At 45.3% G+C, this 23,427-nt stretch overlaps 1 protein-coding gene across 1 annotated transcript in view; it reads right to left on the bottom strand.

Annotated features, from left to right (window-relative positions):
- Positions 1-21,576: 21,576 nt before the first annotated feature.
- Positions 21,577-23,427, bottom strand: part of LOC132388988 (oxidized low-density lipoprotein receptor 1-like) — a 35,482-nt gene continuing 33,631 nt past the window's right edge. The window contains exon 10 of the mRNA XM_059961403.1: positions 21,577-22,455. Coding sequence (XP_059817386.1) covers positions 22,275-22,455 — 181 coding nt within the window. The 3' untranslated portion in view covers positions 21,577-22,274. The remainder of the gene's footprint in view (positions 22,456-23,427) is intronic.

The following is a 23,427-nucleotide window of genomic DNA, read 5'->3' as shown; positions in this document are numbered from 1 at the left end:
GAGCATCTGAGGCGTTGTTAATTTCACTCGGTGTTGGGGAGAGGGAAAGAGAGACAGTGAGAAAGTGAGAGGGAGAGAGAGACAGTCTGTGAAGTGCTGTTCATTTAACTCGGATTTAGAGTGAGAGAGAGACATACAGAGAAAGAAAGAGAGAGAGTGTGTTGTTCATTTTTGTTCTCTCTCTCTCTCTCTCTCTCTCTCTCTCTCGGAGGGAGGGGGAGACAGAGATATAGGGAGAGAGAGAGAGAGAGAGAGAGAGAGAGAGAGAGAGAGAGAGAGAGAGAGAGAGAGAGAGAGAGAGAGAGAGAGAGAAAAAGCAATACTTGATCTGCTACTGTGGCATGAGATAAGGCAAGGGTCAGAATTTTGTTCAGGGCCACACTTTGTATCTAGTGATGAGAAAAATCATTAGATCCAAGTAATTATCGGAAACGATAGGACCGGTCCTCAGGTTTCGATTCTAAATTGGAACAAGGCGGTTTACCTTGAGTCAGAAAGGATCCGAAATGTGTGGATTTGAACAAGATATTTTCTCCCAAAGATGATTTTGGAAACGTGGAACCCAAGCGCTGTTTACTTCGTTGTAGCGACCTGTACAGTAACTCGGGGGAAGTGTTGAAGGACAGAAGGAATTTGTTTTACCAGGCTGGGGAATACAGATGCCCGTCCCCTTCACTATTCCATTGCTTAAAAATCTCCATGTCGCTGTACCCAATTCCCTCCCCCATACTCGTCTTCATTTGCCTCACCCCGCCCTCCCCTATAGCCCTCACAATTTCCGTAATCGCATGACCATATTCACCTAAGTATATCTGTACCTCACTCCGCTACACCCCTCCTTTTCTTTGTTCAGAGGGATGTGTGATGAGGAAGGGGAATATTGATGTCTGTTTTCACACCTCCCATTTTCCACCGGATACTGATTTTTTGGTGTGTGTGTGTGTGTGTGTGTGGTGTGTGTGTGTGTGTGTGTGTGTGTGTGTGTGTGTGTGTGTGTGTCTCTGGCGGTTTTTGACAACTGTTTGGTGAACCTGAGTATTGTTCTGTATCTCAGAACGTCATGTTAGTGAGAGCAGCGGCGAGATGTCGTGACAGGGGATTCGTCAATTAGGGTAACAAAAGGAGGCTCTGTTGAGATAACGAGAGTCCCAGATGGGATGTTGAAGGACTCATATTCTGAGTAACATATTTATCATGAAAACTTAGAAAACCTACATCACAATACAGACCTTTCGGCCCACAAAGTTGTACCGAACATGTCCCGCTTTTAGAAATTACCAGGCCTAACAACAGACTTCAATAAACTCCATGTACGTTTCTAAAAATCTTTTAAAAGACCCTATCGCATCCATATCCACCATCGTTGCCGGCAGCCATTTCCACGCGTTATCCATCACGTATTAAGATCATGCGATCTTTATAGGATACCAAGTCTCAGCCGGCGACAAATGCTCCGAGCCTTCGGAAATGGTGGCTGACGTACTAAAGTCGTTTGTTCCAGTGCGGCCAGTGCCCTTGGACAAGTTGTAATACTAGAGCCACCGAACTGGCATGCACACGGGCAGGTGGAACATCACCCATGTACATTCTGTCATTACCCACCCAATCTATTTCAGATCAACAGTAACGCGATGCATGGGAAACAACCTCCTACAATTGAATGTCTGTGCTCCCCCAATACCACACAGCTCCATTCGGAATTACAGTCCTATACCAAATGGCGTACCTGGTCATCGGACATCAGCAAGAACATAATCAAAAACATGCAGGTTTCATGGAACAAACGAAAGTACTAGTGGTTTGAGTGGTTGTTATACGACACCGCGACACAACATTGCAAACTCAAAGCGCCGGAGGAATTCAGAGAGGTAGCATGAAAAACAATCACTTTGACGTTTCTAGCCGACACCCTCCCTGTGGACACCTGCTCACATACATAGTACTTCGAATATCCTGACCCTGTAATGCAATTTTCAAAATCCGGAAGTGCCATATTAGAAGTCAACCAAGACAGCTCTGGACAAGGATTAAATTACATTTAACGAGTGAGTCTAACTGGCAGTGCGCAAAATCAGGAAATACTCTGCGCAGTGTTCACCTGCAGGAAGCTAACTTTTTCCAATGCATGAATTGCCACATCGTGTACCTCAAGCTCAGCCGCTGGGGAAACCGCGTGGAGGTGGGGCTGCTGTGTGGAGGGAGATGGATTTGAACTAAACCTTGACGCTAAATGATGCTGAGGTTCCAGTTCCAGTCAATTTTTGGGGAAACTAGACTGATCAAATAAAACATTGTAATATTTCCATAATCTGTCCACATACCTTTTCCTTCATCTCTCACCAGCTGTTGGGAGTTCTGCTCTATGATCCATTCTGGGTGCTCGCATATTCCTGATGTCAGCGCTCTGCCCTTGCTGACACAGTGGACCGTCCCTCCCGTGAGCATCTGTAACATTCTGTCCGGTTTGCTCTCCTACTCTACCTCCTGTGTTTCTCCTCCCTTCTCTCACCAGATCTAGAAAAAAGAACTGCAGATGTCCTGCGGGATCGGGGAAAGGGGGGGGGGGAGGGTTGGTTGCAAATATAAATAAGACTTTGTAGTCTGGATGCATTCAGTCAGAAATAGACCTTGTGTGGAACGACATTCAAGCGGAATGGGTAGATGCAGATTTGATGATAAAATACCAGACAAGATTACATAAGTGCATTAATGGAGCAGGTATGTAGCGCAAGAAACCAAGTGCAGATCAATGGTAATTGACCGGATACTCGCCCGGCAGATGAAAATGACCCTGGTTTTGTGCTGTAACATTCTGTGGTTCCTATTCAGTATGAACAGTGTTACTGGGTAAAGGCATCTTGTGGTCCAAGTCCATAGATCTATGAACGCGTCTCCACTGCCCCACAGGGGGATTATAAAGTCTCATGTAAGGTTTTCTTTTTTATTTTTCAGGCGAAGCATCAAGTTGAAACGTCAGGAGATGGTGTTTCAACTGTGGGTAGGCATCATCTGGAGTATTCCATAATTTTCCGGTTATCCCACTGTAGGAAGGATGCAAAGGCTTTGAATCAGTTGTTGAAGAGCTTTACCAGGAAACGGGGCAATGTCTGGCTATTTTTTTTTTATTTTGAGTGGCGAAGGCTGTGAGGAGATCTGATATTAGATTACAAAATTAAGAGTGAAAAGGAAAGACTAGAGAGGCAGTATTTTGCCAGGATAGAAATGTCTAACAACCGTGGGCATGCATTCAAGGTGAGAGATTGCAGGTTCAAAGATGATGCGAGGGTTAATTCTATTACTCAGACGGTGGTAAAACCGGGAATGCTCTGCCCAGTATGGTGGCATAGACAAATATACATTAAAGCGCTTGAAGAGACGTTTATATAGACACACGGATGTGTAGGTAGGAGAAATTACCATTGTGGGGAACTTCGACCTGAATTTTAACTAGTCCTGCGCTGATACTGTTCTATTTTATTTATTCTATATTTGCTATACTCCTAGACTTCTTTTCACAGGACCGCACGAAGCTGTTGTTGTACATACAACAAATAAAAATCCCCTTTGCATCTCACACTTGCCCCGTTTAAGTTGTGCCTTGAGGCGAACCTGTCAACCCTTCTTCCCGATTCTGACAGAACAGCTTGATATGGAGTATACTTCCCTCGATATTAACCACTCCTGCTCCCATCATTACCCGTCCTTTACTTCACGCCGATTATCTCCTCTGTCCCTACCTGTAGCTTTTCCTTCTGTTTTCCGATTTGAACTGAATTCCAGTAACAGGATGTTTGCTCTCAAAGGTTAGGTGGAGGGGGAGGGGTGTTGAGTGGACGAGGCGATGCTGTGAACCCAAGAACAAAAGACACAGCGAAGCAAAATGGGAACTGATATGAACTAATCCGAAACAACGTGCTGGCGACAGTCTTCAGCTCAGGCAGCAGAATTTGAGAGAGAGGAAAGGAAATGCAATTCTGATGTAAGGTCTCTGCCCAAAACGTCCACAGTTTACACTTGTCCACAGATGCTGACTGGCCTGCTGAGCTCCTCCAGCATTTCGGAATTCTAGAGTCTGCAGATTGTCTCCTGCGTCTGACCGGTCTAATCTTAGTCAGTGTCAACGAGATATTCGACTATGCCAACGCAGAACTGACCCTTGACAAAGAACAAGCAAAGAATGGTTGAAAAGGACAGTGTGATAGAAACAGAAACTTGATAACTAATGGAACAAAGTTTCAGCTAATTCTGAATTGACGCAACTGGGAAACTGGAGGGTCTCTCTAAACACACACGATCGGGCATAAACTATTTATACAATTAGAAAGATGTTGGGAGTACGGGCAATTTGTATTCAGATATTACGTTCTCCAGAGAAAGCTGAATTGAGGTATCAGTCTGAGTCCTTCAGTGGTTGGTCCATGATGTTTAATAATTTTAATCGTGAGCGGGTAAGATGGAATGATAAACTCTAGATATAAGCTTCGTTAAGACGGGTAATAAGTAGTAAGGATAATCCTGGGAATCGTAAAACAGTGACTACTGCCCTTCATGGAGGCTAAACGTTTGAAGAGGATTCTTCACGAAAGGTTTGACAAATACTCGGAGAAGCACAATCACAGGCGATCAAATGGCTTTGTGAGGGGAAGGTCATACCTTACGCACTCTGAGAGAGTGACAAAACAAATTAAGGAGATGGATGATCTGTGTATGGAATTGAGTGAGGCGTTTGACAAGAGCCGTACAATAGTTCGATCCAAAACGTCGAGAGGCATGGTGAGCATGCGGCTGGCAGTAGATGAGACGTTTCCAAAAGATCTGTTCTGTAACCGTGCTTTCTCTGATATTTGTAAATGACTTGAGAGAAGAAGTGGATGTGTGGGTTGGTAACTTGCAGTTTTGGGCGCCACGTAGCACAACGGTTAGAATCTGACGATGGAAATCGGAGTTCATTCAGGTGTGTGTGTTTTTTTTTTTCCGTAAGGAATTTGTACATCCTCTCCGTGATATTTATGGGTATTCTCACAAGGTAAACGAAAAAAAAAAAGAAAACAACTTAGCGATTAGGCTGGGGTAAAATTCTTCGCTTCATCTCTGCATGAATCAATGACACCTATGTGGTATTGTGGATAGCTTAGAATTCCAACGCAATGAAAAGTTCATACACAGTAAAACTTTAAACTAGGTTACAGAGCATATATGGTAGATTTGATCGCAGTGTGGAGGAAGACGTATTATGCAATCCTATAGATTCCCCCAATATATCCAAATAAGTTAATTTAGTGGTTATGAAGGCTCATGGCTTAAGAAATAGCAACTCCGGATTAGTGTTCTGATGAGGGAAGAGATCCTAAGGAAGTACAGGTAAATATGTGGCTAACGATTTTTACAGGAGGTAATCGTATACACGCATTATTGGTCTGTCTTCCAGGATTGGTGCGACAGGTGTAAGGAGTACGGGTTTTACACCTGTACCAAAAGGGGTTTAATATTCTAACTGCAACACACACAGAATGCTGGCAGAACACAGCAGGCTAGGCAGCATCTAAAGGGAGAAGCACTCTCGAAGATTCGTGCCGAGACCCTACGTCAGGACTAACCGAAAGGAAAGATAGTAAGAGATTTGAAAGTAGTGGGGGGAGGGGGAAATGCGAAATGATAGGAGAAGACCGGAGGGGGTGGGATGAAGCTATGAGCTGGAAAGGTGATTGGCGAAAGTGATACAGAGCTGGAAAAGGGAAAGGATCACGTGACGGGAGGCCTCGGGAGAAAGAAAGGAGAGGGGTGGAGCACCAGTAGGAGATGGAGAACAGGCAAACAAATAAATATGTCAGGGATGGGGTAAGAAGAGGAGAAGTGGCATTAACGGAAGTTAGAGAAGTAAATGTTCATGCCATCAGTTTGGAGGCTACCCAGCCGGTATATAAGGTGAAGTTCCTCCAACCTAAGTTTGGATTCATTTTGACAGCAGAGGAGGCCATGGATAGACATATCCGACTGGGAATGGAACGTGGAATTAAAATGTGTGGCTCCTGGGAGATCCTGCTTTTTCAGGAAGACCGAGCGCAAGTGTTCAGCGAAGCTGTCTCCCAGTCGTTTGCTCTTTAATATTCTAGCTGGAGTGTCTGATGCAGCTGCCCTGGCAATAACATGTAGTATGCGCATACGTGCTGTTGGGGGTGGGGCATGGAGTAGGAACTAATACTACAGGTGAGCAAGTAGCATTGAATAAAAGGCAGAGACGAGGTCAAGGAACGCCAAAAAGAAGGCAAGACTGGACCCAGTCAATGATCCTGGTGGCTCCGAGGCCTTGGTCAGTTTATGTCAGACGAGGTGTGTAAAACGTAAGACAGTCGTACTTTGAATTAATAAGTAACGTACTGAGCCAGCTATTACAGAGATCTGGTGCAGGGCAGAAAATGGCTGTCCCGACATTAAAAGCCCTCACGCGCCACAAACTCCATTTGCAGATCGGCCGATACACCCAAATCCGTGTGCAACCCCATGTTCAATAGTAAACCCCTAAGGATGTGTACGTCAATAACATCAGCGTGCACTCCCAAATCTGAGCATATCCCCATATGCATATTAAAATATCCAGACGAAGATTCACTCCAAACGCAAAATGCAGTCCTGGACATTAAAATATCCGCACGCATCCCAGGGTCCGGCACAGCCAGGTCCGTCTAATCATCATCATATACACCCACAAAAATTTTGCAACTCCTATATTCGTCAACACATCCCTAAATCTGCTTAATCCCCAAATAGATCCGCAGCCCCATATTGGAGCACATACCCCTAAATCAGTGCACGTGTGCAAACCTATTTTACAGAACTCAGCAAAATCCGTGCGCATCCCCGGGTTTATGCCCTCCCCAAGACCGTGTGCTCTCCCGTATTCGCCGACATAAACTAAATATGCGCAATCCGCATTTAGTGCGCAGGCTAAAGCTGCTGAAACTCCCAAATGCACATCAGATTTTCCCTGAGCATCCTCATCATTAATAATCTGCACGCAGGCAAATATTTGGACGCAAACGTTGATATGCTAAACACAACCATTTATATATATATGTGTGTGTGTGTGTGTATTCCAAATGCATGAGCAGGCCCATCTTTGAATCTGTGCGTATGAGCAAATCAGTGAGCTCTGCAAGCACGCTGCCACACCACATATATTACATTTTTCCAGAGCAAGAATCTTTTCAAAACGTTCAGCAAATGGCTGTCTCGCATTAAAATTCCCATGTACCCCAAAATACGATTTGAACTGTAGATCAGCTGGGAGTCACAACCCTCAGTTTAACAATAAATATGTGTGCACCCCCATATTCGTCAAGGGACGCCGAAATATGCACACATCGTAACATACGTGTGGACCCTAAATTCGAGAGTAGATCCCTAAATCTGCCACATCCCCGGATTCATGTGCTTTCCCAAAACCGTGTGAACATCATATTTGGAAAGTTGGCTCTGTCTGCACAGTCCCCAAAACAGTGTGAACCACAAACCCACTGGCATCTCCACATGCACATTAGATTACCGCAATGCAAAGACCATTTCAACCAGTTCACAAAATGGCAGCCTAGTCATTAAAACTCCACATGTGAACCAAAATTTATTCGTCTGCAGATCCTGATCCGCCGACACAGCCATAACGCATCCCCAGGTCTGTGCACATCACCTAATCAGTGCGTACCCAAAGACGGTGACACCCCACATACAAAATAGATTATTCCAGAGCAAGAATAATTTCAAAACCGTTCGGAAAATATCTGTTTCGACAATTAAAATTCCCAAGCACACCGAAATGCGATTTCAACTGGAGACAGGGTGACAGACAGAACTCTAATCCACAGCCCCAAATCTGTGTGCACACTCATATTGGACAAAACACCTGTAAATCTGCGCACACCGACATATCTGTGCCCAACCCCATATTCAGGTAAACACTTTTAAATCTGCGCGACTCCCCAAATCCAGGTACACTCCAGAAAACTGTTTTTCGACTCGTAATTGCCACCACATTCCTGTATCTGCGCATTTCCCGAGTCAGTGCGCACCCCAATAAAACACAACTGTGTCTGTGCGAATCTCCAACTCCATGGGCACCCCAAAGCAGTATGCACCTCCATATTCGCTGTCCTAAATCTGCGCAATTCCTAATTGAGTGTGCACCCACGCCCGCTGACACATCCACATGATCACGAGGTTATCATGTCAAACTGTTCAGACTATAACCGCCTTTTTTTCATTAAGTGTGATAGTGAACACACGATCAGAAATGCTGATCAATTCAAATAGTTCCCAAAGAGGACTCTGCAAGGCCAATCAGATGGTTCACTGCTGCTCGGCGAGAAAACATAATAAAATAGCAGGTTGCAAAATAAAGTAACAAGATCACTGTTGAAAGTTCAAAGTGCTTTTATATTAAAAGTATCTATAAATGAAACAACCTTGAGATGCGTCGCAACTCCAAATCGATAAAAAATTACAAATCTGTGAAAAGCCCGAGATTGGTAAGCATCCCCGTATTGACTTATACACCCCTAAATATATGCGCATCCCCAAATAAGTGTGCCCCCTGTATTCGACAATACACCGCTGAACCTGTACACATCGACAAATAAGTGTACATCTCTGTGTTAGACGATGCACCGCTGAATCCAGACACATCACCAAATGCGTTGGGACCTTCAGATCTGCGCAAGTCACTAAATAAGAGCGCAACCCCAAATTCCATGTGCACTCAACCCGCTGACAAACGCATATACATATTAGATTATCGCAGATTAAGAATAATTTTAAACAGATAATCCCAAATCCGTGTGCTGCCCGATATCAGAAAACACAGCCTAAATCTACGCACATCACCATTTCCGTGTACGTCTCATACTCGAGAACACACCCCTAAATCTACTCAATCGAAAGATAAATTTGCATCCACATATTCGAGAAGGAAACCTTAAATATGCGCAATGTCTAATTCAGTGTGCATCCCAAACCCGCTTACACCTCTCACATTCACACCAGATATTCCTAGAGCAAGAATCATTTCAAACAGTTCAGAACTGTTGGACATTAAAATCGGCACATAGCCAAAAATTCGTGATCAACTTCAAAACCTCTGACACAACAAATCTGACAAACCCGAAATCCATGTGGATCCCCATATTCGACAACGTCTGTACGCAATCCCAAATCCGTGTGCACCCCAAAATATACGCGCATCCTCAAATATGAGCGCAACCCAATCCACGTACGCGCGCGCTTGTGTGTGTGTATGAGTGTATTAACCCGCTGAGAAACCCAAATGCAAATTTGAATATTTCAAAATCTGACGCAATAGCTGCCTAAACAAGAGAAAAAACACACCGACAGATTTTGAAGTTCAAATGAGATTTTATTTTGTTTCTGTATCTATAAATAGAACAACTTTGTGTTTCCCACACCTTCAAGTCCGCAGCTCCGCCAAATCCGTGCGCACCTCGAAATCCTGGTGTACCCTTATGTCTATATACAGTTTGAAAGCTGTGGACACATCGACTTGAAAACGGGATTAGCCCAAAACCATTTCACGAAATGACAAAATATGGGTACACCCGCAAAACCTGCACACTGCCCACAAAACAAATTAGGATGCACCTCAAATCCAGCGACAACCCCAAATCTGTGTGCACCCCAAAACTTATCGAAAAACATTCTAAGGAACAGGATATAATATGATAGTTGTAATATGTAACAACTTGTAACATTGCAACATATTGTAAAACTTGTAAAAACTTGTAATATGTAACAGTTGTAATATGATAAACTGGATTTGCAGATGACACCTGGATTAAGAGTACGAGTAGACAGCGAAATAGTTTATGAAAACTTTCAGCGTCAGTGGAACAGCTGGAAAAAACGGGCTGGACATTTAGAAGATAGAATCTAATGTGACATTCCATCCAGATGGGATCAAGAGCCGTTGCATTTTGGCCGGACCTACCTGGCTGGACTTATACAATAATTGTTAGGGATTTGAGGAATGAGGGATAGCAAAAGGATGTGAGAATGCAGTTTTATAATTCCGATTTAAGCTCATAGGATAGACGGACACCACGAAATCCGTGTGCACATCCTAAACCAGCCGAGGCGCACAAATCCCCGATCCAAGTGCACCAAAATATTAAAGACAAACATGGAATATGTGCAAATTTATTTGGCATACCTATCCTTAAATCTTTGTGCTTCTCCAAATTATGGTGCTATCTACGTTGGCAGACAAATTGCTAACTCTTTGTGCATCCCCTAACCAATGTGCATGGAAACCAAGTTCCTCCCACAAGTCTGTGCGCAGCAACAAACCTGTAAGCAACCCCCACATGAGTTGCAAACAGAAATCCACAGACTGTTCAATTCGTGTGCTGCCCCGAATCCCCATGGAACCAAAAATTCGTTCTCCCCAAACTCTGTGACACTTTCCAATGCAGATTGGATTATCCTTGAGCAAGGATCATTTCAGAGAGCGCACAGTATTGCTGCCACAAGGCAATAGCCTCGAGATTCGCCATGCCTCCAAATCTGTAGATACACCAGTGTACAACTGACAGAACCGTGATATTTGTCATTTCCTCAATGCGCACGTACACCAAATTTATTAGAGAACGCTCCTAAATCCATGCACAACCAAATGAACCACAGGACCTTGTGCGACCCATATAATAGGACAGAAAGTAAAATTGCGCAATTACAAGAATACTGGTGAAAACGTCAAGGAGCATTGGTTTTGAAATTATCTATGAGTGAAACAACCTTCAGATATCTAACAACTTCAAATCACTGAATCTGTTCGCATCCCCAGACTGGTGTGTGTGAACATATTTCCCGAAACCTGTAGACATTCACATACTGGCCTGCATGCTCCTCGCTCATCAATGAGCGTTACAAATAAGTGTGAATCTCTATTTTGTCGGACACATCACTGAATCTGTTCGAATCCGCAGACTGGTGTATGAGGACATATTTGCTGACACCGCCCTAAATCTGCGTAATCCCAAAAATCGGTGCTCACTCCATACACGCTGTCTCCACAACATGCATAATAGATTATCTCAGAGCGGGAATCATTTCAAATCGATCAGAAAATGACAGCTTCGACATTAAAATCAGCACGCATCCCGAAATGCATCTGCAATTCCAGATTGTTTGACACACACAGATCTGGGTGTAACCTGTGCACCTCCATATTAGACAACAGACGCCTAAATCTGCGCACATTCCCAAGTCCGTATTCAACCATAAATCTGTCCGCATGACAGAGTAAGAGCTCGCCCTAAATTCATATGCACCCCAATCCTGACGACAAACCCACATGCACGCTGGATTATCCGAAATCACGAGTCAGGTCAAACAGTTCACAAAATAGCTTCGCGTTCAAAAGTCTAAAACAAACTTCCAAGTTCTATTATTAAAGTATCTACAAGTGAAAAAAACCTTGTGAGTCGTCACATCCCCCAATCCACCGACACACCCAAATCCGTGTGAACCCAAACTCGCCGCGCACATGTCAAAATCTCTGAGAACCCCCAAATCCGAGTCCGCGCCTATATGTACAATTGTTTATCCGAGACACAGAAACATTTCAAACATTTCACAAGATAGCTCAATCCACTTTAAAAAATAGCACGAACAATGCTCAACGTTAAAGTGTATTATTCATCCGAGTATCTGTAAAAGAAACAATTTGAATTTTTAGCATAATACCCAATTCCACCGACATCCAAAATCCACGTGCGCACTCCAAATGGGTGCGAACTCCGAACCTGTCAACACCTCCCACATACAGATTAGATTATCCGAGAGGAGAAATAATTTCAAATAGTTCAGAAAGTAGCAACTTCCAACTTAAAAATCACAGCAAGAGCAGAGTGGAAAACCGGAAGTGTATTTATTAATAAAGTTCCTATCAATGAAACAACCGTTTGGGGTCAGGACCCCAAATCCACAGACACCCCCAAATCCGGGAGCATCTAAGATCGTGTACATCACCAAACCTGCACGAATGAGAGCGACAGCGTTCACCTTAAAGAAATCGCGAGAACCAAATCCATACTGACGTCCTATGCACCCATATTGGTTTACGCAATCCTAATTTAGTGCAATCAGAAAGCACCATCAGATTCCAAATTCACCCGTCACCAAATCGATATGCACTCACAAAAACGTGGAGATTCTACCCTAAATTTGCTATCACTAAAAGGGTGCGCACCCCTAAATCAGTTGGCAACCCTTTATTAGAGAACGCTCCTAATCCAGGCACAACCCCAGATCCTTATGAACCAGAAGTCCGAGAGCAACCCATAATCGACGACAAGAAATAAAATTGCGCAATCGCAAGTTCAGTGCGCACCCAAAACCCGCGGACTCCGCCACTTGTACATCAGATTTTCCCGGAGTATCAATACACTGGAGAAAATGGCAGCCTCGACATTAATAACCCGGACGCAAAGTTTGATCCGTCAACTCACAAAATCATGTGTCCCATGATTGAAAAGGCAACCGAAATCAGCGAACATCACCAAATCCATGTGCATCGTCAAATTGGGGCGCATCACCAAATCCATGTGCATCGTCAAATTGGTGCTCATCACCAAATCCATGTGCATCGTCAAATTGGTGCTCAACACCAAATCCATGTGCATCGTCAAATTGGTGCTCATCACCAAATCCATGTGCATCGTCAAATTGGTGCGCATCACCAAAACCATGTGCATCGTCAAAATGGTGCGCATCACGAAATCCATGTGCATCGTCAAATTGGTGCTCATCACCAAATCCATGTGCATCGTCAAATTGGTGCTCATCACCAAATCCATGTGCATCGTCAAATTGGTGCACATCACCAAATCCATGTGCATCGTCAAATTGGTGCGCATCACCAGATCCATGTGCATCGTCAAATTGGTGCGCATCACCAGATCCATGTGCATCGTCAAATTGGTGCTCATCACCAAATCCGTGTGCAGCGTCAAATTGGTGCGCATCACAATGCGCAGCCGAATCACGCTGAAACCTCCACATTCATTTGTGGGGCTCGTTGTCTGTTTTTTTTTTCTTTTGAGATAATCTAATTAGCGGGTGTGCGTCCACGGTTTTGAAGTTGGTGGGATGCATTTACATTTGGTGATGCGCACAGATTCCTCACGTATTTTGTGCTTGCGGTTTGGAGGTGTGCCGAGTCTCAAAGTTATTTCATTTCGTTCACGTGAATAATGAATTTAATTTGAAATTTGACATGAAGTATTTTAAATGATAGTCTCCGCGGGTATGATATTCACATGAATTTAGGGTGCGCTCCGAGTTGATGTGGTGCCCATATTTGAGGTGTATATGGATTTGAGACTGTGTACATGTAAACACGGATTTGGGGTGAGATAAAGATTTGGGCGTGTTGGCGGATCTGAAGTTGCACATTAATTTTGGGCTGTGTGCGGATTTTAATGTCGAGGAATGAATTCTAATACTGAATCTGTACACATCGTCAAATCAGTGTTCAGCTCTGTATTTCTTTAATGTGTATAAGTGAGTATCAGCAGGTTTGGTGATGTACACGATCTTAGATGCTCCCGGATTTGGGTGTGTCTGTGGATTTGACAAAACTCACGGTTTTTTTATTGATAGGTACTTTATTAATAAATGCACTTCCTGTTTTCTACTCTGCTCTTGCTGTGATTTTTAAGTTGGAAGTTGCTACTTTCTGAACTTTTTGAAATTATTTCTCCTCTCGGATAACCTAATCTGTAAGTGGGAGGTGTCGACAGGTTCGGATTGCGCACCCATTTGGGTGTGCATACGGATTTGGGAGTGCACGTGGATTTTGGTTGTCGGAGGAATTGGGAATAATGCCAAAATTCAAACTGCTTCTTTTACACATACTCGGATAAATAATGCAATTTAATGTTGAGCTTTGTTCGTGCTAGTTTTTTGTTAAAGTGGATTAAGCTATCTTGTGAAATGTTTGAAATGTTACTCGGTCTCGGATAAACAATTGTGCATATAGGGGCGGACTCGGATTTGGGGGTTCTCAGAGATTTTGACATGTGCGCGGCGAGTTTGGGTACACACGGATTTGGGTGTGTCGGTGGATTAGGGGGGCGTGACGAGTTACAAGGTTGTTTCACTTATAGATACTTTAATAATTGAACTTGGAAGTTTGTTTTAGATTTTTGAATGCAAAGCTATTTTGTGAACTGTTTGACCGGACTCGTGATTTCGGATAATCCAGCGTGCATGTGGGTTTTATCGTCGGGATTGGGGTGCGTGTGGATTTAGGGCGAGCTCTTACTCGGTCATGTGCACTGATATATGGTTGAATACGGACTTGGGAATGTGCGCAGATTTAGGCGTCTGTTGTCTAGTATGGAGGTGCACAGGTTAAACCCAGATCTGTGTGTGTCAAACGATCTGGAATTGCAGATGCATTTTGAGAGTCGTGCTGATTTTAATGTCGAAGCAGTCATTTTCTGATCGATTTGAAATGATTCCTACTCTGAGATCATCTATTATGCACGTTGGGGAGACAGCGTGTATGGAGAGAGCACTGATTTTTCGGATTACGCAGATTGAGGGTGGTGTCGGCAAATATGCCCTCGCACACCAGTCTGGGGATGTGAACAGATTTGGTGATTTGGAGTTGTTAGATATCTGAAGGTTGCTTCATTCATAGATAATTTCAGAACCAATGCTCCCTGAACATTTCACCAGTATTCTTATAAGTTTATGCTGGAGGCAGGCATTTTGTGAACTGTTCGAGATTATTCTTGCCCTGTGACACCGTGTGAGGCGTGCAGGGGTGTCAGCGGGTTTGCGATGCCCATTGAATTGAACAGTACACCGAGTTAAGGCAAAATAGTCAAACATGTAATGCCTTTGATGGCTGGACCTCAGAAGAATTAGGGGGACGGATGTTGTTTTTGGAAATGATCGAATGTTCAAAGGCATCGATAAAGTAGATGTGGAGATAAGGTTCCCCGTGATGGGACAGTCAATACCAGCGGACCCACATCGGAATGGAGGTCTGTCCTTTCGGAACGGAGATTGGGAGTGTCAGGTACACGTAAATGTGTATGATAAAACCATCATCAGCAAAAAAACAGACCTGGAGTCTGGTTTTGCTGTTAGCAAACATTACTCAATTAGCAACCACTTAATATATCATCTTAAAACAGGTAAATCGAAAGTTAGCAGAGTTATGCTGATATTGGAGAATAAAATAAAGTTCCCAAACTCATTCAAGTTCGGGTGGCAAAAGTTACAGTCTGACGATGGTCTGTAAGAAAGTTCAGTTCAATCCACAGAACTGAGGTGAGAGAGAGGTATTTGTAATCTGAATAAACAGGGGTCGTTGGTCTTGCCGTTCTCCTCTGAATTCTTCAAGTTAGTCAAATGTGACTCCCCTAAAGGTACCCTCTTCAAGTGGTAAATCTACTCACCCAGGCCAGGGTTAAACACACCGGTAGTTTGCACAGCGTCACCCTTGCACTCACTGTGACGGCCTGTGATCAATCTCACTTCATCGATCCTCAACCCACCCTCGTGTGCACTCGAAGAGTTCATCCAGTGACTCCTTCGTCACCAGTCTCCGTGAGTCTCTGCTGTTTGTCTACCTTACACACTCTGAACCTCAGCTGTCCCTCATGTAACTCCTCCTTTCTCTCTCCATAGCATCTCGGGCAGCAGTAGAAGACTCTCCCTCTCTCTCTCTCTCTCTCTCTCTCTCTCTCTCTCTCTCTCTCTCTCTCTCTCTCTCTCTCTCTCTCTCTCTCTCTCTCTCTCTCTCTCTCTCTCTCTCTCTCTCTCTCTCTCTCTCTCTCTCTCTCTCTCTCTCTCTCTCTCTCTCTCTCTCTCTCTCTCTCTCTCTCCCCCTTTAAGGCATAGTCCATAGGGAATGAAACATAAGATCCCATAAGATCCCATCACAGGAGGAATGTATTTCCACACAGTGTGGTAAATCTGTGGAATGTGCTACACAGGCGTCTGTGGAGTCTGACTTTAGATATATTGAAGTCAGAAGTGGACAGATTGTCGATTACTCAGGGTACGAAGGAATACTGTGAAAAGGCAGGAGATTGGGGCTGAGGGGAACCTGGATCAGACATGATGAAATGGCGCAGCAGACTCAATGGCCTAATTCTGCTCCGATATCTCATGGTCTGATTTTAGGTTCCTGTGTTGCCGGGTATCAGCGTCTCAGTCGATCTGTCCTGGTGGGACCAACACATTCATGCAGACACATGTTCCCTCTGAACAGCGCCAGGATTCCAGATGTCGGCACGTCCATTCCCGGGAGTGTGATGAGATGTCACTTTCCCTTTAAGGGTCAGACTGACAATTATCGCTCGTCAACATTGCTTCATGGGAAGCACTTGTGAGGCCTCATTTAGACATACTGTGAGCGGTTCCGGGTCCATTATCTCTACCGGCCAGATGAGCTTGGCATTGAGAAGGGTTGAAAGGAAGTTCACGGGAATGATTCCAGGATAGAAACGCTTATCAGATCTGGAGCGTTTGATGGCTGGGACTGAGAAGAATGAGGGGCGGCGGGGAGAGGGTAGTTGTTGAAATCGATCGAATGTTCAAAGGCTTCGACAAAGTTGATGTGCTGAGAAGGATCCCCGTGGCGAGACCGGTGGACCCACATCGGAATGGAGATCCGTCCTTTTAGAACTGAGACTGGGAGGTATGTATTCATCCAGAGTATGGCAAATATGCAGAACAGGTTACACAGGCGGCTGTGGAATCCGACATTGGGTGTATTGAAGTCAGAGGTTGATCGATTCTTGATTATTCAGACCATGAAGTAATACGGTGAAAAGGCAGGAGATTGGGGCTGAGGGAGACCTGGATCAGACATGATGAAATGGTGCAGCAGACTCGATGGCCTAATGTTGCTCCGATATCTCATGATCTGATTTTAGGTTCCTGTGTTGCCGGGTGTCAGCGTCTCAGTGGATCTGTCCTGGTGGGACCAACCGAGAATCAGGGAGAGAGAGAGACTAACAGAAACGGAGGAGAGGAATAGTAGGAGAAGAAGGAACAACTGAAATGGGTAGTGGTGCTCAGTAAGGGGGAGTCAGGGAGTCGAGGTAGGTTTTAGCGGGGTAACGTAAAACGGTTCGGATGTCGGAGAGGGAGGAGATGACGGAGTCGTAGAAGGATGTAGTTCAGTATGTACACGAGTTGGAAAGTCACGTTGCAGTTGAAAAAGACGTTCGAGAGGGGCACCAGGTTCGGTTCTGCTCGCCCCATTCTCTTCTGTGACCTCTGAGCCGAAGGCCGATGTGAGAATCCTCAGTCAGATGACTGAACACTCGTCGGTCCCCGGGTTCCGAATGTCTACCTGGTGGGCCACTGTAAACCTTTGCCACCACCAGGCTGGACTGTTCAAGGACTCGGTGGTGAGGAAGCTCATAAAAGGTTCGCATTCATCTCCCGGTCAAGGATTTAATTTTAAGGCTCTGGTGTGGCCTCATTTGGAGTGTGCTTCCCTGTCACTTTCACTTTAAAACACGGACTGACAGTTTCTGCCTCACAATCCTTCCCGGAAAGTTTCTAATTCAAACGGTCGTGCTGAGCACTCAGTTCTCAACCGTAGGAAATCCATTTCCAGCACTGTTGGTTGTGATCCGACACCTCCCAGTATTCTTATGAAGCAGCGCCTGGGCTCCAACTTCGCAGCTACATCTTTGCCAGAAAACAGCCTGGCCGAATCCACACTTGCCAGATCACTCCTGCCGCCAAGAAAGTCAGCCTTCATTCAATTTAGAACTAAACCCCAGGTTCTAAATACCCCTTTCCATAATCACCTTGAATCTAATGGCAATATCATCCCTTTAAGACTCGGACTGCCACGAGAAGCAAAGTGGTCACCTGCACAAACTTTTGTCCCTTGCATTGTTCCATTCCGCAGGAGGAGATCCAGTATTGCACTCTCTGGTTGGAAATATCCACCTAATGATTAAGGAAACTTTCTTGAAACCATTTGAGAAACTACCCCACTGGTCCTTTCACGGAACTGGGCTCACAGTGAATATCTGTTAAAATATCACAAACTTATGTTTCTCTACAGATTTGTTCCTCTGAATCCCCTGCACTATTAGGTGATTGATAATATGGCACCATGATCGAGTTCATTCCTTTCTTATTCCTCAGTTCCGTCCAAAGATCCTCACCTAGACGTGTTCCCCGGTCTGTCCTGACTGAGCACCGCCGTGACATTTTCCCTGACTGCAAAGCTGCCCCTCATGTTTGCATTGTTTGCTCATTAGCACAAATAAAACACCCGAATCCCTGAATATTAAGCTAACTTTCCTCCCCCTCCTGCAAATAAGTCTCACTACTGGCTACAATGACATGCTTCCAAACTTTGACTGCCGCCCTGAGCTCATCTGCCTTTCGTACAATACCTGCTGCATTGAAATCTAGGCAGCTCAGAACGTGAGTCCCAACTGGCTCAACATTTTGCTTACTGACTTCGTCGGAGGCCTTAACGACATCTGTTCCAACAAGTTTTCTTCTATCTGTGATGGCATTACGGTTTTCATCCCCCTGTATCTCTAGTTTAATGCCCACCCCACCAATGTTTTATGGCAAAAGTTCCCGCTGATATATTATTTCAACTCAACTTGATGTGTAAACTGAGAGAGTTTCTCGCTGGCAGATGAAGTGAAGGAGCTGTGCACGGCGGGGCGGAGTGGCGTGACCTCCGGGCAGGAGTCTGTGCTGCCCCCCAGTGTCCGCTTTGCAGAAGACAGGCTCTGTTGTGGTCGACGGCAGATATCAGTGTTATTCAGTTGACCGAAGGCCTAAAACTGCGTTGGTATTTTTCTGTTTTATTCATATTTTTGTGCCTTCTGCCGTGTTTAAATGCTGATATCGGGTTTTGCACTATGTTTCTGGAGTAACGCTGTCACGTTTGGCTGTATTCATGGATGTTCATGTGTCGTCCTGACCTGTGAGACATACCTTGACTTGGTCATTTTAACCCGTCTATCCCGCCCAGAGGCATACAATCTGGTGTGACTGTTATTGTGCCATTTAGCCACAGGAGGACGCTGTACTGGGAGTGGATGTTTAACCCCTTTGAATCTCCGGTCTGTCACCCAGTTTCCAACGAACTGAACATTCGGTCTTGTTTCCTCCCAATATGACCCGATAGAGATTCATCGTATAACGACCATCTAATGAGAGGTATTGATGGTGTGGTTAGTCAGAGGCTTTGATCGTGTGGTTAGTCAGAGGCTTTTTTCCCGGGGCTGAAATGGTTGCCACTAGAGGACACAGGTTTAAAGTGCTGGGGAGTAGGTACAGAGTAGATGTCAAGGGTAAGTTTTTCACTCAGAGAGTGGTGAGTGCGTGGATTAGGCTGCCGGCAACGGTGGTGGAGGCGGATAAGATAGGGTTTTTAAGTGACTTTTGGATAGGTACATGGAGCTTAGAAAAATAGAGGGCTATTGGTAAGCCTAGTAATATTTTTAAAGTTAGGGACGTGTTCGGCACAACATTGTTTGGCGAAAGGCCTGCATTGTGCTGTAGGTTTTCTATGTTCCTATGTTTCTATCTTTATTTTATCTTGCTAATAAACCCGACTTGCTGATTGGTTGTTGTTCAAACAAACGCGAGGCGCTGATTTATAATGCACACATTTCCCGCTCTCGAACACTGATTGGAAGCTGTCCCAAGCGGAAAATATACATATGAGTCTCTGACACCGTCAGTCAGACCCTGAGCGAGACATCTCCATACCATCCCATCATACACAACCTGGAGTCAGATGCTGAGTGAAGCTCCCTCACCAACATTACATCACACAAGTTCCGGTTCAGAGAAGGATTGAAGCTCCCACCGCGCTGTCCGAAATTCTCGGAAAAAGTGTGAAGCTCCTACTCACAGTCTTATAACGTATTTCCGGAGTCAGAGAGAGACTGAATTTCCTTCAAAACTGTCCCATCACACACTGCTGGGGTCAGACACAGAGTGCGTCTCCCTCCACGCCGAGCTAAAACACACTCTCGGGATCAGACACAGTGTGAAGATCTCTCCACACCGTCCCATCACACACTTTCCGGAGCAGATACAGAGTGCTGCTCCCTCCACGCCGACCCATGGCAGATCCCCGATATCAAACACGTGATGCTCCCTGGACACTGTCCCATCACAGACACAGAGTGAATTCCCTGTTCCCCATCCCTTCACACAAGTACGATTCGGATATTGTTTAGTTCAACTACAACTCTCCAGCTCAAAACCAGCACAATCACTTCACACACTACCCAGGTCAATAGGAGAGATAAATCCCCTCCGTCTTCCCCTCTCCCCTCTCAGCAATCCCCAGCGCACCGCCATCCCAGTCGTCTGGAATTCTGTCCCGGATATTGTGGGTGCGCGTGACAGGATGTGGAATATTCAGCGCGCACGTGATCCCAGTTTTAATCACCGACTCCAAATCCCGGGCTGTTGTCCATCCCTCGGAAACGGGATGATAGACTCCCTCATCCGGAAACCACAGTCGGCAGCAACGTTATCGAGCGACAGGTTGTGTTGAGAAAACAAGGGGCTGGTGAAGGACTCAGGCAGAATCGGAGAATGAGAACAGATGGGGCAGATAGAATACAGTGCCGGGAATCGTATGGTCCTGCAATTTGAAAATAAGATAAATAAAAACATCGACTATGTTCTATATGGAGATGTTTTTTTTTTTTTTTTTAACGCAGGCAAACTGTCTATTTTCTATTCCTTAACAGAATAGTCCGGGACAATTTCAACCCGGCCCAATAATCCCCTCATAACAAGTGTCTACACAAAATTCTGAACCACCGATCTGCTTAGAATGTATAAATTGCCTATCTGACATTAATTAATGGATGATATCCCCTTAATTAATATTTCAGAGATCAAAAATCTATTTCAATAGATATGGATCTAATCTGACCCGGAGCAGCCTCAATGTACAAAAATTTGCAGCACCTGTACAAAAGTTTAAGATTTTTAGGTATTTCCATGTTTGAGCATTTTGGGTCACTTTAGGAAAAGTCATCAGATTTCGGCTGAGAATGGCATTTGGGTATTTTTACTGCTGTCACATGTCAAAACGGGTCAAACATGACCGGCACAGTGTGTAAGGGTTAAAAAGAATCTGCGGTGCAGAGGGATTTGGGAGACTTCGTGCAGCTTTCCCCGAAGTTTAACCTGCAGCTTGAGCCGGTGGTGAGGAAGGCAAATGCGATAACAGCATTCATTTCGAGAGGACTGGGACGTAAACGCAAGGACGTCAGTCTCAGGCTCAATATGTCATTGGTGAGGACACATTTGGTGTTCTGTGAGCAGGTTTCCATCGCTTATCTCACAGGGGATGTGAGACATTGGAGAGGGTTCACGGGAATGATAACGGGATTGGACGTGGTATTATAGGAGGAGTATTTGACAGCTCCGGGAGACAGAACACCCACACACAGCGATTCAGCAAAAGCTTCCTCCCCTGCGCCATCACATCTTTCAACATATCAGCAAAAACTCGACATATTTGTGGTGTTTATTCATATTTGCAGTTTACATTAATTGTACATCTTTGCGCCGTACTGATCCTTCAAAAGAACAAATTCCAGGCGTGGTAAGTTTCAGATTATAAATGAAATAGCGATTCCTGAGGAAAACATCCGATAAGAGTGGACAGGACACTTGGCCAGCTGGTCTTCACCAGTCACACTGAGTACAGGAGTCGGGAGGTCACGTTGCCGTGGTACAAGAGGGGCACAGACAGAGAGAATGCGGACAGACTTTCACCCAGGGTTGGGTTATCGAGCACCAGAAGGGACAGGATTGAGGTGAGAGTGAATTGAAAGCAGAAAGAGAGAGGGAGAGAGAGGTCAGGGAGACGGAGTGTTCAGAGAGAATGGGGAGGGTAGAGAGAGAGTGTCTGGGGGAGCGAAGGGGAGAGAGATGTAAGAGGTGTGCAGAGGGAGAAGAGAAAGAGTGGGCGGAGAAAGTTTGAGGAAATAAGGGGAGGCGAGAGGGTAGAGAGAAAGGTAGAGGGAGCGCGGAAGAGCGGGACGGGGGAATGGCGAGAGAGAAGGGGATAGATGGCGAGAGGGATTTGTCGGTGTCTGGTGGGGAGAATATGGTTGCAACAAGAGGAGATGGAGTAGGAGGGAGGGGCAGAGAGTGTGGGGAGGGAATTTGAAAGGATTTAGGAGTGAGAGAGAAGGTGGAGAAAATGAGGGCAGTCACTTGACTCATGTTGACTCCACTGGCAGTTGGCAGAGACCCTGGATCTTTTCAGGAACATCCGGGATCAAAGGTGCCGACTTCTCGCAGATGAAATTCCGAATAGCAACATCACAAGTGTCACCACTTCCGCACCGTCTGCAGACGGGTGCTCCAGAGTGCTTGTACAGGAGACTCCGGCCCACCGTCCTATCCAGGAGGGTTAATAAATTTCAACAGAGACAAAACAGCTTCAGTAGAGGACCTGAGCGGAGACCGTCCCCAAGCTAATCCCATGAATTCGATCTCTCCTAATTGCCTGTATGAGTTCTCAAACATCCCACACGACCACTCTCCCCCACGTCCCCGTGCCGGTACCCAGAAAAATACCACGGTCCCAATGTCTCCCCACAACCCTGTGTCAGTTCCCTAACTAATCGTACTGACCCAATGTTTCCCCACAGCCCCGTATCCCCCAAACTAATCCCACCGAACCGCTTCCTCACCACAGACCACTTTCAGTCATCATACGAATCGAACAGGCCCACCCTCCTCCCTCTGATCTGTTTCAGTCCCCGAACAAACCCCACTGTCCCACCATCTCCCCACAGACCTATGTCTGTCCTGAAATGAATCCCAATGTTCCACACTCAGCCCTGTGTGGTTCCAAGTTCATCTCGTTGTCTCTTCCTCTACCCAGAGCTTCGTGTCTGTCTCCTGACATATCCCACTACACCGCGCTATCCCCATACCCTCCGTTCCACCTCCAGACTTATACCACTGGCACCCTCTCTCCCACATCCTTGCCTCAGGTCGCAAACTAATTCCGTTAACCCACTGCATACCACCGCCCTGTTTCTGTCTCCCAACTGATCGAGTTGCACTACTCTCGCCACTCAGATACATGTCATTCACCAAACTAATCCCACTGTTGCTCCCTTTCCTCACAGCCCGGCGACAATCTCCAAAATAATCCCACTGCACGTCGCTTACCTCACCCACATGCGTTAGCACGAAAATAATCTCTGTCTCTGATCTCTCCCCACTGCCCTCTGTCAGTTTCCGAAATATTCCCACTGCATTGTCCTCCCCGACAGACACTTTCAGCCCGAAAATGTTCCCATTGTACAGCACGCTCCCGACAAACTCGGACTGTCTACAAACAAATCACAATGCCGTTCC

The sequence above is a fragment of the Hypanus sabinus genome, unplaced genomic scaffold, assembly GCF_030144855.1.
Source record: "Hypanus sabinus isolate sHypSab1 unplaced genomic scaffold, sHypSab1.hap1 scaffold_449, whole genome shotgun sequence".
NCBI lineage: Eukaryota > Metazoa > Chordata > Chondrichthyes > Myliobatiformes > Dasyatidae > Hypanus > Hypanus sabinus.
The sequence above is the reverse complement of the archived record's forward strand: the minus strand, read 5'-3'. Positions and strand labels throughout refer to the sequence as shown.